The sequence below is a fragment of the Monodelphis domestica genome, chromosome 1 (genome assembly GCF_027887165.1).
Source record: "Monodelphis domestica isolate mMonDom1 chromosome 1, mMonDom1.pri, whole genome shotgun sequence".
Taxonomy (NCBI): Eukaryota; Metazoa; Chordata; class Mammalia; order Didelphimorphia; family Didelphidae; genus Monodelphis; species Monodelphis domestica.
This window is the reverse complement of record NC_077227.1, coordinates 119,147,615-119,170,596: the sequence shown is the minus strand read 5'-3', so window position 1 is coordinate 119,170,596 and position 22,982 is coordinate 119,147,615. Positions and strand designations below refer to the sequence as shown.

The 22,982-nt window shown below is 36.6% G+C and overlaps 1 protein-coding gene across 2 annotated transcripts in view; it reads right to left on the bottom strand.

Moving 5' to 3' along the window:
• Window positions 1-22,982, bottom strand: part of ADAMTSL3 (ADAMTS like 3) — a 628,767-nt gene that overhangs the window by 110,461 nt on the left and 495,324 nt on the right. For both annotated transcript variants that reach the window (XM_007479267.3, XM_056805881.1), the window contains exon 17: window positions 8,385-8,514. In XM_007479267.3, coding sequence (XP_007479329.1) covers window positions 8,385-8,514 — 130 coding nt within the window. The remainder of the gene's footprint in view (window positions 1-8,384; window positions 8,515-22,982) is intronic.

The following is a 22,982-nucleotide window of genomic DNA, read 5'->3' as shown; positions in this document are numbered from 1 at the left end:
TGACCAGAGAACAGCTATCAATTCCCTTCTAACTCTACATTCTAGAATCCTAAAATTCTCCGAGTTGTGTCACTTTGAGATTCACAAGTGAACTGGAGGAAATGGCATTCTTTATTAGAAACAAACAAACAAACAAATAAAAAGCTTATATGCATCTAGACTCAAAATACTGAATTATATTTTAGGTCCATCACTATATTTTCATTGTCAACACAGCATATAATAGAATGTCTCTAATGTTTTGTGTCAAAATCATGTACCTAACATTCACAGTGAGGGGGAGCCAATAGAACTAGAAAGGGGTTTGCAGGTAACTAAAAGAACTCTGTTAAATTTGTAATTGTTGAACTTTAGTCTTGACAAAAATGCTACATATTTTAAGAAATAATTAAGGCATGTGTCATGAATAGGGCATTTCATTAGACATTAATGGGCATACAAAAATAGTAGATATAATTTCTGCCCTCCAGGAGCTTACAGTCTAAGAGGAAGGATAAGATATATTTACAAAAAATACCTATTTATATTTGAATATATATAAAGACATAATTAAAAATAGCTAGAATACAAAGTAAATTTTGAAAAAAAGTGCTGTAGTCATGCCAATGAATTGTGATGGGAGTTCAATGGAAGGAGAGATTATTTCAGGTTAGGAGATGAAACCCAATTTCTAGTATAGGGAAGGAAATTTTTTTTTCTGAGAGGGAAAATGATTTGAAAATAGTCTTAAACGAGAGATGTATGCAATCCCATATGTGTTAGCTGTGGGATAAATAAAACATATCCACCAAGGTTATAGAAGAGAAAGAAAAGTACAAGATGAGGGGTGAAGTAGGCAGATATGGTTAGGCAGTCCAGATGTGAGAAAGATCTGAGAGCTTTAGCTGAACTCAAGCTAAACACTGACTCTCAAAAATGGTATAATTGTCAAAAGGGAGCTGAGATTTTAGGCTAAAAGAATAAAAGTGGCATCCAAGATGGAGGGAGGCTCATTAATTAATAATCTAGTTAGATTGTCTATTAACTCTGGGTGCTACATTACAGAAATAACATTGACGGGCTGAAAAATATCCAAAGGAAGGCAGCCAAGATGTTGAGGCTTCCAGAAAATATACCATGTGAAGATGTGCTGAAGGAAGAGATGTTAGCCTTAGAAAAAGAAGGTTCAAAGAGGATATAATAGTTGTCTTCCAGTAAGGAAGGAATGATAGATGGGTGAGTGATTGACCTTACTCCATATAGTTCCAGGGGATAGAACTGGAATCCAACAGACAAAATAATTGGAAAGCAGGTTTTTTCCCCAAATAGGAAAGATATTCCACAATAGAATAGATTGCATCTTGAGATAATGGATTGCCTGACACTGGAGCTGCTGAAGACTGTATGATACCTTCTAAGAAGGAAAGGTCCTTATGAATAGGGAATGTTTCCTTTTTTCCCCCTTCTCGTGTCTACTGCTACCAAAGGGCCTGGTACATAGCAGGCACTTTAAAATGTTATTATTGGTTGTGGATGTCACAAAAAGGGAATTATGTGTTGATGAAGAGGCCAGGCTAGGTAAACCCTTTAATGTTACTTCTGTCTGAGATTCTTTGATTTGACGGAGTCATTTTTAAGTATGTTAAATTCTGAAGATGAAGACAATTGAACCAAGCAATGGTATGGCTGGTAATTTCATTTCCAGTCTAAAGCTGAGAGAGAAAAGTCATGATCTTGGCTTTTCAGCCTAAATATCCTACTCCCCAAACTCAAAATGCATTTTATTATAAGATTAGGATCCAAATCTAAAGCAATTTGTAAAAGTAAGGACATTCTACCCTCCTGAACTTCTGTTCAGAAACGTGGGGTGTGTAATACAGCAAGAAACAGGCTACCTTGTTAGGCACATATTCTTCATTAGTTTGATAACGAACCACTAAAAGCATGAACAAGTTTAGTCATATGGACATCTAACAATCTGAAATGCAGATGACTAAAGGTATGATTCTAAAGTCAAGTATCCTAAATACAGATAGACTTATAAAGTCCATCACAAAATAAGGCATCTGCACTCACAGGCAAAAACTCTAGAGCCTTGTTCAATCTTTTATTAGATTATTTAGTTTATGCTTGACTCCTGGTGACAGATTGTGTGTATAAATGGAACTTAGCTGTGGATATCTATGTCCTATTATAGGAATAGCTTCTGGTTATTAGAAGGGCTACTGAGAATGGTTAAGAATAAGACATAGTAATTAAAACAAAGGACAGGTCCAGGAGACAAAACAAAAATAAGGGCTTTATCTAGAGTCTATAAGAAGAGCAAGTATACATACTTATGGATCTGTCTTAACAAAGCCTGATCCCCACCTTTCTGGTACCTAACATCATATGAATAGATAATTATACATGACTGGCATGAGGATCTTTATCACTAAAGATTTAATTTATACATCACTTAAAGGTCCAGGCAGAAAATGTGACCCTCATATTTTTAATGAGCATTGGGCACCCCAGAATTTTTATTAAGACTTCTAGTTCACTCCAATGGAACTTTCAAGAATGTAAGCTCTTACTAAAAATCAAAAACATTCTTTAAAAGTGCTTTTGAAACATATCTGTAATATACCAAGAGAAACAATGTAGTTTAAAGTTCTGCAAAATTTAAAACATTCTTTAAATGTCAGCCACCATAATTATTTCAATATTAGCATCATTTTGGGGAAAAGGAAATATGATGTAGTAGACATAGTGCCTGGGTTGGAATCAGGAAGATCTTGGTTCAAATGATGGCTTTTGACATTTATTTACTATATGACCTTATCCTTAGACTGATTCTAGCAACTATAAGATTTGAAATGAGGTATAATATTTCCCTCTGTACAAAAACAAAGTATCAGTTTCCCAAATGAATCAACACATTTTGACTACCCGATTATTTCTAGCTCATATGAGTTGTCATATGCCTTGGTGGAGAGTTCTTATTCTAATAGTTCCTGATGCTGACAAAATTTAAAATCTCATGCCTACTTCTATGTAACTTTAGCTCTCAACATGGATGTTGTCAAGAAATGGTTTTATTACTCAAACACCATACTGCTTTTCCTGTAGGCACTGCTGGCATTCTTTGAGTAAGCCTCTTTTAGAGATTTGGAGAACATTTGGTGCAGGGGGAAGAGTGCTGGGTTTAGAATCAGAGCACTTGGCCCTTAACCTAATTCTGTCACTTGCTATCTGTCTGACCTTGGGTAAGTCCTAATCTCTATGGGCTTTAGTTTCCTCATCTGTAAAAAAAGAAAACCTGGGACAAGAAGCTCTCTCAGGATACTTAAAACACTAAAATGCTCTGTTTCTACAATACAAAGGTGGATATATGCTTACATAAGAAGCCAGGGGGCCTGAGTTTTATGTTTGACATTATTTCTAATTTAATGTGTGACTTTTATCTAGTCACTTGATCATTCTGGGTCTCAGTTTCCTTACCTGTAAAATGAAGGAGTTGGAATGGATGTTCTAACATCTTGCCTCTTTGACGATGCTATGCTAGTTTGTTTGATTAGTTTTCCCCCCTTTATTTCTAGGTTTTTAACTGGAACCAGCAGGTGAACTGAATGGGAGTATTCTTTGGATTAAAGGCAGAAAGAGCTATATTTCTCCAATGAGAAATTCCTTGATCAAAACATTTTCACATTTCATCCCACAAGTACTCATTGGGGTCCCTATGATATACAAAGTACTCTGAGAGGTGATGAGGAAACAGAAATAGAGCAGAGACAACTACTTCATATGCAGCTTACAAGAGATCTCCCATGGTCTCTGCATTAGACTAACCTGGTCTACTACCACATCAAACTCCAAATTCAGCTATAGAACTGACTCATTGCCTTAGAAATTTACATCTTAGATTCTAAGGCAATCAAGGTTTATGCTAACAGAAGTGGGATTATAAATAAATTCACTGCAGGATTGTGTTACACATTTAAAGCAATCCATTTTAAATGTGAAAGAACCCATTTGTACAAAAATATTTATAGCTACTCTTTTTCTGGTGGCAAAGGATTGGGAACTAAAGGGATGTCCCTCAACTGGGGAATTGCTTAAGAAATTGTGGTATCTGATGGTGATGGAATACTATAGTGCTATAAGGAATGATAAACAGAATGATTACAGAAAGAGCTGTTAAGACCTACATGAATTGATGCAGAGTGAAATCAGCAGAACCAGAAGATCATTATACATAGTAACTGCAATATTTTGGATGATCAAATGTGATAGACTTTGCTACTAACAGCAATATAATGATCCAGGACAATTTAAAGAGACATAAAAAAGAATGATATCTACCTCCAGAGAAGAACTATTAGAGTAGAAATGCAGAAAAACAAGAACACAGGTGATACCCAGTGGAATCACGCATTGGCTATGGGAGAGGTGGGGGGGGGGAGGAAAAGAAAATAATCTTTGTCTCCAATGAATAATGTTTTGAAATGACCAAATAAAATATTGTTAAAAGAAAGAAAGAAAGAAATGCAGATAAAAACATATGGTTCATCACTTGTTTATTTGGGTATATGTTTGGGAATGTTGGTTTTATAAGATTGTTCACTTACAGAAATGAATAATATGGAAATATGAAAAAACATCTTTTCCATTTGAGTAGTTGTGGGACATTTATTTCTTTTCTGGAAAGAGGGTAGCCAGAAGAATCACTACAGCAACACAAGACAAAGCATATATGTGGGAGCTCTTTTATTTGGGAAACTGGTAATGATTTTTTAATTGTTATTGGCTTTCTGGTCCAGGTGGTTCAAGATACCAATATGTGATACCAGAGGATATTCTAGTCTTCTTATCCTCTTCCCAACTGGCAGAGGACGTTCTCTAACCCTTTTCTGAGACTGTTTGAGAGAAGGGCTGTTCCCAGACCATCAGGAATCATCATATAGTACATCTACCTTCAAATTCTTATAAAAAAATGACTCTATTCCAGAGACAGGAACCCAGGAAGAGGCAGAAACTTGGCAGTGATGGGATACATCAGGAAAAAGTCCACAAAGGTGAACAAAACATGGAGTACTCAGCATTTGAAAACCAAAGCAAAGAAACCAAAGAAAGCTGCCTTTGGGTAAAAACAGTCCCATTGGATGTGCAACACAATCTTAGCAGTGAGCCCTACCTTTGGGTGATGTTTGAGAGCTATTGCCCTTGGAGTCAGTCAATATTTGTATGGAAAATATTATCCAACACCCTGTTCCTGTTATTTCTACAACCACAAGTTTTTAGAACCTCAAACATTTCCGTAAACTTACCTTTGTTTTGGCTTTGACCTTTGTCTCTAATATGTCCTTTTTTTCCAATCGAATCCCCACTCTTTGAAAAAGTTTATTAAATCTGCATCATTGAAATGAGGCATAATATTTCCCTCTGTACAAAAACAAAGTATCAGTTTCCCAAAGAAATCAACACATTCTGACTGCCCAATTATTCCTAGCTCCGGGGCTCCAGGGTATGGAATTCCTGAGAAGGATAACTTGCAAGGTCTAGTGCTGAGATGTATCGAGGTGGATACTCCACCTCAAGGCTACTACAAGGGGAAACCAAGAAGTTATTACAAGGTACAGAATGAAAACGTTCTTCAGCATCATTAGGAAACAATTTCCTGGCTCTTTATTAAATCCGGATTTGACTTTGTGAGCAAAGACCTACAGTGTAGCCCAAGTTCAAACCTGTACTGGATTTTCAACTCTTCTAGGTCTTTAGCCTAAAATTCTGACTTCTCAAAGTAGTAAAAAGATACTAACAACTTGAACTCACTAAACAAATTCTTAGTTTTTCTTTCTTTATTTTCTTAATTCTCCAGCATGCAGAATCTGCATAAAAATTAGTTTTCCAAATACTTTTAAATTATTATCTCCTTCACCATTCATGTGTGTGTACAAAGAAACATGAACACAGACAAGAATTTAAGAATAAGAGTCTTGGATCTTGTTTTTAACAACTGAGTTTCCTTTGCTCCCAAACACTTTGCATTATTCACATCTGAGTGCTAGTTCTCTAATTTCTTACCCACCAGTCCTCTCTTCTGGTTATTCTTTTTTTAATGGAGCTGTCACCTTTACCCCTTTTGTCTATGAGGCACTAGTGTCTACCTAATATACCAAGAAATTCTGTTCATGATGGGATAGGGATTGCTCCTAAATTACAAAGAGGACTAATTTACACAACTAAATAAAGTAGAACACAAAAGATTTATGGCAATACTAGGCAATAGCAAATCTGGGTAAAAGTTGGAAAAGGGCACCTTCCTCAATGACCATCTAATTCTATTTTGGAAAGATGACCACATCTTGGCTTGCTCCACAGGGAAGGAAACACAGATGGAGTGGATTGAGTTAATTATTTTGGGAAAGGCTTGGGAACAGGGAAAATTCTATAAAATTTTGGCTGATGTTAAATATATAGGGATAAAAAACAGTTAAAAGAAATGATGCTTGTGCATCAGAAGAAGGAGGATATAATTTTAAGCTTCATTTCTACTTTTATATAAGAAGGCTTGGGTAACTAACATCTTCTACGGTAGCATTCTAAACCCAACTTATCCAAAACAGAGTATCTCTCTTTACAAATCTGCTTGTCTTTCTAACTTCGCTATTTACTAAATTTAGACTCTTCTCTCTTCCTCACATCCAATACCCAGTCAATTCTCATTAATTCTACCTCTCCCACTCTTCTGACATGGGTATTCTCTCTCAACTCATGCAGAACCAACTGATTTTAAGTGCCTACTCTCCAGGCTCTCGCCTCTCTACTCCATCTTATGTGCAGCTACCAACTTGAATTGCATAAAGCACAAGGGTGATCATGTCACTCCCGTGCTTAAAAAGCATCAGTGTTTCCATAGTGCCTCTAAGATGAAGTGCAAACTTTTGTTTTCAATTTAAACCTCTTCACGATCTAATTCTAGTCTACCCTTTTTAGGATAATTGTATATTGCTTTCCAAGCTTCAGATAACTTCAGTATTTCTTAGGTAGTGAGGAAGTAATAATAAAAACAACAGCTGGCACTTATATATTATTTTAAAACTCACAAAGTGCTTTATAGTATTATATCTCTTAATTCTCATAACCCTGTGAAGTTATGTGTTTTTCTTCCCATTTTAAAAAAGAGGAATCTGAGGCTGGGAGGTTAAGTGACTTGCCCAAGGATACACAGCTAGCAAGTGTCTGAGGAAGATTCAAACTCAAGCCTTCTTGCCTCCAAATCAGATACTGTATCCACTATGCCATTTGTGATCCAGTATTAGGGTGTCAGATATTGAGGATGCTATAGGACTGAATGAGAAAGGAAGTAAAAATGTATTCCCTCATCTTCAAGAGAAGTAGTGGAAATGGTCAAACTCTCACTGGATCTACTTAGAAGTAGTAGGGAGTCCCTTCTTCCCTGCAGGATAAGTGCCATCAGAAGGAACATTGATAAAAGGCTATAAAAGAGGCTGCATCTATTAAACAGATCTAAATGGCATCATTTTCTGAGCTTTACCTAGCTCTGTTTTGGAAAGGGAATTCTTGGATGTACATAAGGTTCCTGAGAAATCAGGGACTAAGTGATTGGGGATAATAATTTTATAATGAAATGGAGTGAAGGGAGACTTCCTACCTTTCCTTCTTCCCCAACTCTCCCCATGATTCATGCACTCTAACTCGAGAAGGCAGGTTTCCCTTCAAATTAAGCTTAGACAGAGGGCATGATGGTAGGGCCAGGAGAAAGGTCCCTCATCCAAAGAAACACTTTCCCTATCCATCTGTTCAGTGATGCCTAAAATTCCTGTAGTAGCAGAGAAAGCCATTTACTGCACAATTAGAGATAAGAAGTTTACAATGGAAGAGTCAGTAAAGGTATGGATGAGTTTCAAAATAAAACCTACAATATTAGAGCTTTTCCTTTTTAAAAAAATAAGGATATGAGGTTAGAGAATAGTCAAGTACAGGAAGCCCTAAAATGGGTACACATTTCACTGGATTTATAATTTTATCTCAGATCTGATTTGTTTTTACCTATATCTGCTCTATGGATAAATAGAAACCAGGTTAAAAAAAAAACCAACAAACTTCTTCGTGTTCTCTGTCACTCTGTGAATGCAGGATAAAAAACTGATCTTCTATGTTTACCATAACTGTCAATCAGTTCTAGTTGCCAAGAAAGCCAGCAGGAAGCACAAGACTAATCTAGAGAGCAAAAGAGTCAGCCTAGTTTGGCTTTCTCAGGGTGACTGTATCCTGGCTTTTGTATGCAGGCACCCAAACCATAGTCCCATTATTTCTGCTTTCAGAAGCTTGGGTGCCATGATAGCAAAAGATAAAGGACCAGGCATACAAGTCTAAGAAGTCCCAGTTCCTACACATACCTTGGAGGGCATGGATCAGTGTTGCAACTCTGAGTCATTGGAGGGGGTCGATGGGCCTTGTCACACAGTGTGTCATTGACAGCTTGGTGGGTCTGTATGTGTAGACACCGAGCTATGGCTTCTCGTTTGCCTAGTTTAAAAAAAAAATTCACAAATGAGATTTAAAAAATGATGTGGAAAAAATGAAATTAGACAGGAGATTGAAAACTAAATTCACCCCCCGAGGATAAAGTCTCAGTTAAACAACCTAACAGAAAGTATGAAGCTATTTCTGCCTCTATTTGGTAGTGGAAAATTTTCTATAGAAGATAACATTTATTAAGTGTCTACTAAGTGTTAGGCTTTGGGGAATACCAAAAATAATACATTATCTTTGCCATCAAAGAACTCACCAACTAGAAAAGGGGTTCCAATTGTGAGTTCTATGAATTTATTTTTAAAATTTGTTAATGATATTTTAATTAATTGCCTTCCTTCCTAATCCTATTTATTTTATACATTTAACATAGTTTTCTGAGAAAAGGTTTATATGATACACCTTATTTTCAAAGAGGTCCAGAACAAAAAAAAAAGTTAAGAACTTTTGATTTAGAATGAGTTGTTTATAGCATATATACAAATAACTATAAATCAAAAAGAATATGTCTAATGAATGAGATGAGTAAAAGTGCAATGTTAGATCTGAGGAAGAAAAGAACATTTCCAAGTGGAAGTAGCAATAAAGGTGTAACAGAGAAAGTGGTGTGTGAGCTAGGTCATACTTTTGCAGGCCGTGGTTGGAAAAACAGTATTCCTTGTTCATGGAACAGGGAATATAAATACTATGAAATGGAAAAAATGAAAAAAAAACATACTGCATTTATAAATTTAAATTAAGCCCCATTAAATTTAATGATAAATTCATAATATCATAATTTTAATTATTATTTGACATTTCACTCCATTAGCTTTTCTTGACTTAAATATGAACTTCTATAACCATACTTTTCCTTTGAGGGGAAAAAACTGAATGATTGGAATTTAAACCCTGACCTAAAAAATAAAAAATAAATTATAGACTAAAGACAAAATAAAATAGTCATTCCCAGATATAATAACTGTATTTTGATTGGCAAAAAAGCTATAGAAATATTAAATTTCTGCATTCAACTTATTAAACAGTAAAATCTATATTGTTTCAGGTAACCAGTGACATGTAGAGCTGTCTATTGGATCTATGTTTGCTTGGCATATATTAAATTCTTTGATGATATCTAAAGGAAATAGAAGTGAGTATATGTTTATCATTCAAAAACAGAATATTGGTTAAATAGGAGTTAAAAGACACAAGAACACATATAAATTCAAAAAACATTATTGAATGTCTACTATGTTTAAGCTGTTAACATAAACTAGGGTAAATTAAGGACATAGAAATATTTACATAATGAATAAGAGGATAAGGCAAGAGGATAGTCTTAAAGACTAGAGAAATTTCATCAGAGAAGTCCAAATATGGTTGGGATCCATTCTAATCTCTACCTCTATTCAAGCCCGACTATCAATTGCTCATTGATTGTGAGTATATGGTTGCATGTCATACTGTGGGTAATATGGTTAGTTATAGGATCATAGATCTAGTGCTAGATGGAAATGAAGGAATCTTCTAATCCAAGCCCTTTATTTTTATAGATATAGGAAGTTAAGCACTTCAAATAAGGTGCTATTCATCCACCTTGTTTTCAGTATGTAGACACTACCTCCCCCTCTCTCTGTCTCTGTCTTTGTCTCTTTCTCTCGTGTGTTTCTTTCTGTCTCTCTCTCCCCATCTCTTAATTTTAATTTGTTAAATTATCTCACGCATTGATCATATCAGATTTACACAAACAAAGCTTCATGATTTACAAATTTGAGTCAAATGTTGACCCAACTCAAGAGTCAACCCCGGAGTCCACCATAATGTAGAAATGAGCTATTTTCCAATTGGGAGAAAATATAAATAAGGCTTATAACAAAAAATTAACACTTATGCCTCTCTCTTTTGAATGCACATAGATCTCATTTAGACTATCCTGTAGTATTAAAGATTGACTCAAATGGCATGACATTCCTTGCAAAAAGAAGCAGCTGAAAAATTCTATCAATATGATCCAATGATTTTTTGTCAGAACATCCTTTAGGAAAGTAGCAAACATCTATGATGAATATTTGAATTTCTCATTACGTGATGCTTCACTTGATGTTTATACCCATAGGATTATTGGAAAGTTATTTTGATGACTATCACAGAATTTTGTATAATCTTAATGCATCAAGAGGAGATACCTAGTTGCAATAGAGGATTTAAGGATATGAATTATTCCACCAAGTGAAATAAATTTCTATAATGGATACCAGTCCCCCAAATCTCAGATTCTTTATATTCCTCCAGTCAACTGTTTGAATGTGAAGACTGTTGTTCACTTATTTTCAATCATGACTGACTCTCCATGATACCATTTGGGGTTTTCTTGGCAAAGATACTTAAGTGATTTGTCATTTCCTTCCCCATGTGGGGATGGGGAAACTGAGGCAAACAGGATTAAATGTCTTGCCCAGCGTCACACAAGTAGTGTCTAAGACCAGATTTGAACTTTGGGTGGTCTCTCACATTACAACACCACTTTATTCTTAAGATACTTTTCATCAGTGTTAGAATTATAACTTGGAGTCCTAGAAATGACAATTGTAACCCATATGGCCCTGGGTCCACCCTTGGAGACTTCGTGTCCATGATATGCATTTGTCCTCACTCAGATTTTCATCTGAGCATTAGATTCCAACTCATTGGAGCAATTAGTTGACACAGTGGATACCGAGCCAGTCATGGAGTCAGAAAGACCTGAGTTTAAATTGGACCCCAAATGCTTAGTAGCTATGGGACTCAGGGCAAGTCACAAAGCCTCTGTTTGCCTTGGCTTTGTCTTCTGAGAAATGAGGATAATAATACCACTTACCTCTGATGGTTATTGTGAGTATAAAATAAGAAAATATTTGCAATGCATTTTCCAAACCTTAAAGCATTATATAAATGGTGATTATTGGTATTTTGGCTCTCTTTGTGGGGTGTTCAATTTATCTTCTGAAAGCAACTGAATCTATTCAGGAGGATGAACTTAAAGTCAGTGATTACATATCAAAAGAACACATAAGATAAGTCATATCTGAGACCATTTAGTAAGGGGAAAGTATTGCATATGCAATGTAGACTCCTCCACAGGATCATTGATTTAAATCTTGGGTACAAGGCTGCTCAGAACAACTGGGCACATGAAATATTGGGACAAATGCTCTCTTACTTAACAGATTATAGACCCAAAGGTGGTAATGCAGTTTCTTCATTCTCCCCTTACGCTCTCTCATGGAAAACTAGAACCTTTCCCTTTGTACTTGGGAAATGCTTTTTTGTGTTTTAGACATTTATTTTGTCTATAAATGGTGTTAACCTTGGGTCTTTGCTACTCTTGGTTTACTTATTAGAAATGCAGGTGGGAGGAAACAACTGAAGGAGATACATCCCCAGAGAAAGGAGAAAGAATTACATTGAAGTGTTTTGCCAGAATCACTGTCTCTGACTGGGGGACCGTCACTAATAAAAGGAAAAAGAATTTTTAAATCCTTTGATACTACCTCCTAGAGTCAAGAAGGAGACTTTATACCAGGAAGAGCATTTGGACAGGGTGTGGGGCAAATAGGAGTATTTGAATAGCTGATTATGATACCACTTTCATTGCTAAAAGTTTGTAATAGTAACATCTATAATCTATTCTATTCTTTTTCAACATTTCCTTTGGAAATATACTGAAAAACTGATCTCAAATGCCTTTTAAATTGTTTCCTTGAGCATTAATTTATTTCATGAACACCTGCACTTTTCATTTTCATCTTCACATTTATTCATTTAAATGTCCACACATAGCACATCAGATACCAAGAAAGTGGAGATCAAATGTGATCCACATATAATTTACTGCTGCTGAGAACATATGTGTATATATATATATATATATAAAACATATACACACATAGACAGACACAAACATGTTATGTTCCATTTCATGTCTATTAATATTCTACTTTGGTGGTCATCTATGGTCAACATAATCTAGGTCAGGTGATTCTTATCTGCTTTTCTGATTTTGGGGAGGTGATCTAGTTTCTAGTTACTTATCTCTATAATGTTTTACAAATCATTTTATACTCTAAAGTGATATTTCTCTTGGCTTTCATGTCTCTCTGCTTGTTATGGAGATTTAGAAGTAGTTACTCCCTGGGGTGGCTCCTGGGGGTCTTCTGACCTCTTTGATGTGAAGGTTATTTTCTGTCTAAATTCTTCCAAAATTTGTTGTTAAGTCATTTCAGTTGTGTCTGACTCTTCATAACCCCATTTGGAGTTTTCTTGGCAAAGATACTGTAGTGGTTTTCCATTTCCTTCAACTAATTTTTGGGGATGAAGAATGGAGGCAAACGGGGTTAAGTGACTTGCCCAGGGTCAAACAACTAGTAAGCATCTGAAGCCAATTTGAACTCACAAAGATAGGTTTTCATGACTCCAGGTCCAGCTTTCTCTATATATGTGTTTATCTACATAGATATATTATGTATACACATACAATGTGGCATCTAGCTGCTCCCAAAATTCTAAAAATAGTGCCAGTTAAAATATTTACTTTGGTGTATTTCTCATTTTTCAGAATAAACAACTTGTAGAAATGGGTTGAGTTGGAGCCACTGAAATTACACACCATGACTTCTCATCTTTATCTTTTAATTTCATGTTTATTGTCTCTTACCATGTCTGACTAAATAGCAAGAAGGAAATTATTCCCATGTTATGGATAACTAGCTAAACCCTGTCAAGATAGAGTCAATTTCATTTTTTGTAGTATTATTTAGTTCTCTCTCCACTTCTGGCACCTGGACTCTCTCTCTCTTTGAAGAAAGTATTTGTGATCTACAGACGTGAGGCTTCTGAGCAGTCCAGAAACCTTTGGTCTCTTTCAATCTTTGATCAGGAGCCATATTTTCCAACAGTCTTCCAGCATCCTCCCCTACATCTGTCTTCACACTGAAGTCACTATGTATCAAACTAAATATTGACTTGATTTAGAGGATATTATTGAGTTATAGAAATAGATTTTCCCAACATATTTATCCTCTGTAATAGATGTTGGCATATATGCTGCAATTATCTTAAGTATGGTCCTTAACATAGTAAGCAATGTAAAGAGAAATGATCAAACTTCCCATGAAATGATGCTTCTTATAGTCCCTGGCTATACATAATGAAGCTAACAACAAACTCCTCCATTTGCTTCCCTTGAGAGAATCTATGACCAACCTTCTATTTGGCTACAACTTTATGACTCTTAGTTTTCTTTGTAGTAAAATTATTAATAGGGATATGGTTCAAATTTTCAGATCATGTATCAGCTCAGTAATCATTAGAAAAATGATTCACAATTTGAGTATCAACAGCTAATTTTAGATTTGTGGACAGCAAAAAATAGTGTGATTTTTAGTACCCTCTCCTCCTTTCCCCAATACTTTGCTATCATTGTGGAAGAAGAAAGAGCCTGCATAGGACAATGGGTTAGTTTGCATATTTATCAGTTTCAGGTGAGATTGGCCACACAATTCATCACCTTGTAGTCAACTTGCTGATGGTGAGTCTCTCTGTACATATCTACATTGTGCTCTTGAACAATAATCTCAGCCTATTGCTCAGACTGGGTATTCTCAGGCTTTCCAATCTTCTAGAACTTGTTTTCTGCTGAATTAACCTTTGAGAACCCAGAGTTACTTCCATGAAGCACCAAAGAACTTTTTAAAATTTCGTCTTTTGTTTTTCTAGTGTTAATTTCAACATAACCTCTTTCCTCCCTTAGAACAAGAGTTAAAAAAAAAAAGGCTAGTAAAAACTGATCAAAACATGGCAAAAGTCTGATGTTATAATGTAGTGTTCCATGTAATATAATGTAGTAGGTTCTTTTCTGCAAAGGATAGTGGATGAGTCTTCTTAGAATCACTTTTCTGCACTTTTCCCTGAGCTACAGCCCATACTGATTCTCTGTCCTATTCATCTCTTTGAGGAGTAGGCATCTCAAACTCAACACAGTCAAAACAGGACTCATCACATCTCCCAAAACCACCCTTCATTTCAGGTTCTCTATTTCTTTTGATGATAACACCCTTTTTAGACACTGAGATTCAAAACCTTTAAGTCATTGTCCACTCTTCCCCTTTCCTCAAACTCGATATCCAATCCATTGCCACATGCTGTCAATTTTGTCTTTACTTCTTTCCCATTAACCCTTTCTCTCTTTACTCACATGATTACCATCCTCATTTCAGCCCTCTTCACCTTTCTTCTCGATTATGCTATAACTTCCTAATCTGTTTCCACCTTCAGTCTTTACCTTTTCCAATTCATACTCTTTAACTGCTGCCATTTGGACATTCTTTTTGTTGTTGTTGGTTTTTAAACCCTCACCTTCTGTATTAATATAAATTCTTAGCTGGAAGAACAGCAAGGGACAGGCAATCAGGTTTAAGTGACTTTCCCAGGGTCATACAGTTAGGAAGTGTCTGAGGCCAGATTTGAACCCACGTCCTTCTAATGCCAGGCCTGGCATTCTATCCATAGTGCTACCAAGCTGCATTCTTAAAATGAAGTTCTTTGGCTAAAAGCAGATTAGAATAGGCTCTACAAGCCAGATGGAAGAGTTTGTACTTTACATTAAAGATTAAGAGGACATCACTGGAGTTTTATTGGCTATATGACATTAACAACTTCAGTGGCTCCCTCTTACCTTTAATATAAGGTACAAACTATTCCACCTGATATTTAGAGCCTTTTCTAATCTGATTTTAGCCTACCTTGGAGGACAATTGTATGTAGTTCTCCTTTGGCCACTTTATATTTTAGACAAACTTGTTTCTTCCCAAATGTGATATTCCATCTTCTATCCCTCTCTGCAAAACATGGGCTCTCTCATGCCTTGAATGTATTCCTTTCTTAACTCTCAGAATTCCTAGAGTTTAGTTCAGCTGTCATTTCCTACAAGAGATTGATTCTTCCCAATTTGCTAGAATGCTCCATTACAGAAATCATCTCTTTATATGTGGATATATGTATGTGTTTATATACATATATATAAAATACAGGTATAGACATACCTGTTATCCATTGATCATTTTATAATATATACATATATCAATACATATATTATGTGTGTATATATTTATTTGGGTTCATGTTGTTTATCTCGCAGTGGACAAGTTCCTCAAAGGCAAAAAGAGGTTGATTTTGTTTTTGTATGAGGTACTTTATTACCTTGCATAGTGGTTGGCACATAGTAGGTGACTGAGAAATGCTTGTGGAATGAATGAACTGAATAAATGAAAAGGATAAAAATTGTAAACATGGGAATTACACCAAAATTGTTGGAAAATGTTGGGTAAAACTTTGAAGAGTAAGAAGACATTTTGAAACATAAAATATATTCAATTTCACATGAAAGAGTCAAGATTTCTTTTAATGATGTGGTGCATTTTAAAATAAACACTCGTTATGTTTCAACCTAGCAGTTTTCCAATGAAGTAATGGTTAGAAAAGGGAGAAAAATTATATGCTGTATACATAATATTTGTTTACAAAGACCAACTTTTTCCTCTGACTTTTCTCTAACGTCCCTGATGCCTTCATTAGCAGTGTTATGTGCTGAATGATAGCAATACATAGTGTTACATTTAAGACCAGTCAATTATGAACCTTTAATAAAAACTGATTTACCTGATATACAAGAATAAATATTATCACAACACACTAACTTTGCTTCCTGATTTCAAATGTAAACTTTCCCATAGTGACCTACAAAGACTATAAGCATTCCCCTCCTAGTCAGTTACATTAACTTTCTCATGCAGAAGTTAATATGTGTCTATATGCAGGTATTCACATGTGTATTTGCACACATGAACATAAAATATTAATGTATATTTTGATTTGCTACTAACATTCCTTGGAAAACGCAACTAACCTTTACCCATCTAGAACTCTTGGGAATTAATATTCTGTCCGGTCAAGATCTCTGGCTAGCTAAACATTAAACAATAAAATTTAGCTACTTTGAATAGATAATTTTTAAATGGTATTATATGACTCTTTATACAGACTTTTGTTGTTATTGTTCAGTTGTATCTGACTCTTTGTGCCCCCAGTTGGGATTTTCTTGGCAGAGATACTGGAATGGTTGCCAGTTCCTTTTTCAGTTCATTTTACTGATGAAGAAACCGAGTGCATCAGGGTTAAGGGACTTTCCCAGAGTCATAAAACTAATAAAGAGGATAAATTATTTGAATAAAGTCACAGAGGTTACACAGTCAGAATTTAAACACTGGCTTTCTGACAAAAAATTCCTCTCTACCATCCTATACAGGAATATTTGTCTTTATTCTCCTTTTCTGAGTTTTGTATGCCCTCCTTTGTTGGAATGTCAGCTGCAACATCTCACCATTTGTCAGTGGTTCTAGTGATGGTAATTCTTCTCTTCTATTCTAACTGACTACAAATCTTCTGTGGAACTAATCAAGCTTGGTAGAATCATGTATAAAGTAGGAGCAAATAGACTCTGAGCGGTTTAATTTTAGTGTGTGGTAATCATATGTTCAATTTTCTTCCTCGGAGGCCTTGATTGCTTCTTAGTTCTTGGCTGAATTAGCTCGATGGAGTACTGGTATTTACGCCCATGCCTCTTTTCCCTAAGGAAGCTAGAGAATGCACTTCACCATTGCCCCTTCGTGGAGCCTAAACTCCACATTTTATCACTGCGTCTGTCTCAGGAAATCAGTCAGCTCAAGACAGTCCCTAGTGTTTCCTTCAAGCCAACAGATATAGACATTCAGAAAAGACTCAACCAGAGCATTTTCATTTCTTTTTTATCCACAAAAGATCAGAGGACAATCTGGCCCAAGGGAACAGACTAACTGGCCCAGACCCCAGCAAAAACACATTCAGGAAAACACATGCAGACAGTTGTGGGCAAAAGGTCTATCCAGGGCCAAGGCTCTAAATGATTCTCAAGTCTAATGGAACATTTATACAGTATTATTATATGCCAGGCTCTGTACTAAACACTTTACAAATATTATCTCATTTGTTCCTCACAACCATCCTGGGAAGTAGGTGTTATTATTATTGCCATTTTACAGGTTAGGAAATTGAAACAGATAGAGGTTAAGTGGCTTGCCTACAGACCCAGATATAGTAAGTGTCTGAGGCTAGATTTGAACTCAGGTCTTTACTTACTGCCTTTAAAAAATAGAAAATAGCTCTGCAAATGAATATTAAAGGATAAGAACCTGAATTAACACTGTTACAGGGTTATGGATGGACCAACTTTTTCAGGCATCTTTAAAATAGTGGTGAGAAAAAAAAAATTATTTTAAGTTTCAGTACCATAGAAAGCAGTTCCCAAGGAGCTTCTTTTTTCATTGTATTTGCAGTGGGCAGGATGAGTCTCCTCTGCAATTACATAATGGGCAGAGTGACTTCCTCTGTTTTTATTTCCTTTTCACTTTTCCTGCCTTGCCCCAACACTTCTGCTCTCCAAAGGTTTTGCCTAGCAGCTCTCCTGAGGATCTAGCCTAGCAGATGGGTCTGCTTGGGATTTTACTGGACCTCTCTTTCTAGCCATGACACTTTTTTATTTTGGCATCTAAAACATTACTCGGTATATATCTTGGTATCTCCCCCATTAGACTATGAGCTCTTTGAGGTGAGGAATTGTGATTCTGACTTTCTTTATATTCCCAGAGATTAACATGATGACTGGAAAAGAGTCAGCACTTAATAAATGTTTACTAACTGAGTTAAAGATCATGACATTTGGGACTTTATAAACTGTATAACCATGATATTTTAAAACCTTTGGTTGTGGTTGCCTCAAAAACTTCTATTGACTATTAGCTCAATCATTCTTTTCGGACAGAGAAAATGGGTTCTCAGGTTGACGATGTTAAAATCAGCAATCTACAATGCGTAGTAGGTAAGCTCAAGAGCCTTGGGAACGGTGGTGTCCCTGTCTCCTTCCCTACCAATATTGCTTTTAACCCATTATCTATAGAAGCAACTACACTGAAGAAGGGGGCAGCCATCCTTGTCATGTGCTGACCAACTCAGAGGCAAAGAGTAGGGGAGTGATTCTAACTGAAGCAGAAGGCATCCTGTGGGAGAAGAAAGAGATGACAGGTGTCAGAAGAGTTAAGCCATTTCCATGATCTTGACCATTGCACCTTCCTTCAGACCCTGAGCCCAAGACCCTTGGGAATAATAGGGCAAAGGAAGAGAAGGAAGGGGAAGGAATGGGCATTTATATAGTTCCATCTAAGGTTTTAAAAACATCTCATTTGATCCTCACACAAATCTATGAGGTAGGTGCTATTATTTGCTCTATTTTACAGTTAAGGAAATGAGGCAAACAGAGGTTAAGTGACTTTTTCAGGGTCACTAGTAAATGCTTGAAGTCAGACTTGGATTTGAGTCTTCCTGATTTCAGGGCCAGGACTCATTGTAGCTGCCTCTGGAAGGGGATGGTGGTATTCCCCAGACCACCAACCCTGCTTACAGCCTAGTCCTTGCTGCATCATGGGTCCACCTTCCTTGCCATCATTAACACTAAACACTGAACAATTGCCATGTGTAGGCAGGTAAACCCAAGAACCAGGGGAATGGTAGTAATCTCCACACAAACCACACCCTCCCTCTCATTAATCCTGCTTTCATCCCAGCCCCTGTTGCCATCATTGTGGGAAGCAAGACTTGTGGAGATGCCACCTGGCAACTATTTCTGCCAATTGCAGAAGCTTCATCATCTCAGTAGCTGCAGAAACTAAAGAAAGTTCTTGCCACCAGGATTCTTGGTGCTATCAAATGGGTGAATGTTAGGAATGGAGAGGTTCTATCGGTGGAAATAACATTAAAGCAAAGGTTAGAATTTGCTTCACCATGTTCCCTAAGGTAAAGACCATGGGCCATTTCTGTCTGATTTATAGCTAGAATCTCCCTTGCATGTTTTCTCTCCACTTCAGTCCAGGAGGGTAAGGACTTTCTCTGTTTTTCTAATGGTATCCCTAGCATTTAGCACAGTGCTGTGCACATGTTTTTGTTCAGTTGTTTCAGTCATGTCTGGTTCTTCATAACCCCATAAGGGGTTTTCTTGGCAAAGATACTAGAGTGGTTTGCCATTTCTTCCTCCAGTTAATGCTACAGATGAGGAAAATGAGGCAAAGAGTTAAGTGACTTGTCCAGTATCATTCCACTAGTAAGTGTCTAAAGTCAGATTTGAATGCAAGTATTTCTGTCTCTCTACCTGGCTCTCTATCCATTGACCCACCTAGCTGCATCCATAGTAGGCTCTTAATAAATTCATTTTCATTCATTTATTAACTCATGAATATTCCTTCATTCATACTCAGAAATGGTGTTAGAACTGAAAGTGTCCTCAGCCTCTACCTAATTCAACCCACTCATTTTAGAGATGAAGAAAATGGAGCTCAGAGGAATTTACTCAATATCACATAATATGTGACAGTGCCAGAATCTGAAAAAAGGTCTCCTGATTTTGAATCTGGGGATCATTCCTGGTGCCATCTTTCCTTCCTATTTTTAAACATCTCAGTGAAAAATTAAGTATTATTATTTTTATTTTTCTCTAAAGTGGTCATACATGTACAATACCTACATATATATGATCTTTGCATTTAGAGCTATAAAGAATGTAAGAGATCTAGTCTGGCCCCCATTTCATAGGATAAAAGGCCTAATTTTTAATATATAAAGTCAAAGTCATTCAGGTAATAAAATAATAAAGCTGGGATTTAGACCAATATTTTCTGACTTGAGAGCTAATATTCTTTCCACAAAACCACACTGCCTACTACTCCCATATTTACATTAATATTGCTCATTGCCTTCTGCCCAAAACATGAAAGGCTGGATTAAACATCACTGTAGGCATAGGAATAAGCACTTGCCCTCTGTCCTGCCCATTACTGCAGGTGTACCACTTGGAATATGTGTATTACTTCTAAGCCCTTCCCTGGGAAATCTCTATGAGACCTTTATAATTTTTTTGGACATTCTCACCACAAACAAAAACAATTACAATAATATTTGGGATCCTTCAAAATCAGGCTGCAATCTCTCTTTCATCTAACATCTGAACTAATCATGTTGTTATAAACATATTAAATATCTCACAGGTAATGTGCTTAACAGTCAGACAGGATATGTTATATCCTGGATTCCAGAATTCTCATTAGCATCAGTAGCTACAATAATCCAAGTGGTTTATTTCTGGAAGGCTTTGTGGTAAAATTGTTTTGACTAGATCTGCAAAGGACTAAGGGGTGTGTGTGTGTGTGTGTGTGTGTGTGTGTGTGTGTGTGTGCACGCTTGGCTAACAAAAGTAATGCACTACTGCTCTACTGTTTGCCTAGACATTCTCTAAAATATCAGTCATTGAATTAATAATAGGCCATATTTAAATAGTATTTTATAATTGGCAAAACCCTTGCTATACCACAATTATGTAAACTGAATAATCCAAGACTTATTATTCTCATTTTGCAAATAAACTCAGGTACACCAAGATTCCAAAGCAGTGTTCTACCTGACTTCTTAGGGAAGAAGGGAATGAATAAGAGGCATGAGAAGATATCCCTTCTTTCTCCACATAGACCCAATGCTTTTTATAAGTTTGGTAGCAATGAAAATGCAAAGAGGATCTGCAAGGGTGAATGGTGTCTTATTCTGCTTTTTCTACAATTAAAAGATAGAGTGAATAGCTGGAAGAGAGAATGAAAATAGAATTCCATCTATAATGTTATAGGTACAATCACAAGAAGCTTGGGTCCTTTCCTTAAATTCCAGAGCCTTGATTTCTAAATTTTTAAAACAAATGGTGACGATGCAGTGTACAATATAAAAACTTGGAATTTTAAATATTGCTTCTTCTACTGCTATGTGTGTGATCTTTGCTAAGTCACCTGGACTTTGGGTGTCTCAGTTTTCTCATGGGTAAAATGAAGATATTACTAAATGATTAAAGTTCCTTCTAGCTCTAAATCTCATTATCCAAATATAGAAAGATGTTGTCTAAAATAAGAGGAGGTCATTTTTTTCATTAGTAAAGAAGAGTACTCATAAATGGTGGGCACTTTATTAGTTGCCATATAGGATACAAAGGAAAGCTGAAGTCCTCTTCTCCTTAAAAGAGCTGACACTATAGGAGAGATGATGAGACATATGCAAACATGGATAATAAAAAGGAGCTCCATAGAAGTGATCCAGATAAAGGGCTATAGGAATACAAAGGAGAGAAGGACCTCAGGGTCAGGTCTCTCTCCTTCCTTAGGAATCTGTAATCTACCTGGCATCAAGCATCCCCAGTGCATGGAGCTCTGCTCTGCTCTGCTCCTAATGTACAGTAGAAATCCCCACACTCAATCAGAAGGTGGAAAAGACTGTTCTTGATAAGTTTCAGGTGAAGGAAGAAGTTTCCTATGGAAAAGCTGGTCCTAGGAGAATGTGGCAGCCCCTAATGAGAAAGAATGTGAAATGGTCAGGGACTTAGAGGACTCAGTAAGGAAATGGCTACAAGATGACTAGGGCCAAGACAATCTTGGAGAAGGGGGTGATGGAGTAGTTTCTACAAGCATGCCCTAGCCAGGTCCACGAGCCAGTTCATGTGGCACAGGTCCCAGACTCCTAAGGAGGCTACGCCCATCGTCTGGATGGGTACTTATTAGCCGAGGGAACTTATTTGAGGTGAGGTAAGGACACCTAAGCTGAGGCACAGGCTTTCCCCTATGCAGCTGAGGACATTCTGTGGGGTCCCTAAGAAAATGTATAGTCTAAACTGAGGGGACCATTCAAATGTACAAGGAGCAGATAAAGGAGGCAGAAGGCAGTGTGCAGGGAAAAGCAAAGCAGTCAGTTTGACTAGAAAAGAGAAAATGTGTGAAGGGGGTAACATTCACAAGATCTGGTGGGAGCCATATTATGGGGGGATTTAAAGATTAGCCTGAGGATTTAATATTCATGCAACCGATATCAAGGATTTGGGGGGAGAAAGGTCAACTGTGATAACTGTCAAAGATAGAATGGGAGAGGATAATAAAAAGAGCAAAAACTGATATTCGGACACAGGGACAGACTAGGGAGAGAACTAGTCTTCTGCTCTGTAGCGTCCACTCTAGGACCATTCACATGAACCCACAGAGTAAAAGTAATCATCTAAAGTCAACTATTCTCTGAAGGTAATGCTTTGTATATATTAGAGTCCCTCAACTTATTCTTATATAGCTGATTTACAATAATAGCTAATAGTTATAAAACACCTTAAGTTTGCAAAGTATGACATAGAGAAAATCTCAAATACATATATATGATCTCATTTTAGCATAATAATAATTCTGAAGGGTGTGATTATTATCCCCTCTTTACAGAAGATGAAACTGAGGCAGGAGTGAAGCAAGATGTGAACTTAGGTGTTAGGACAAATTCTACACTCAGTG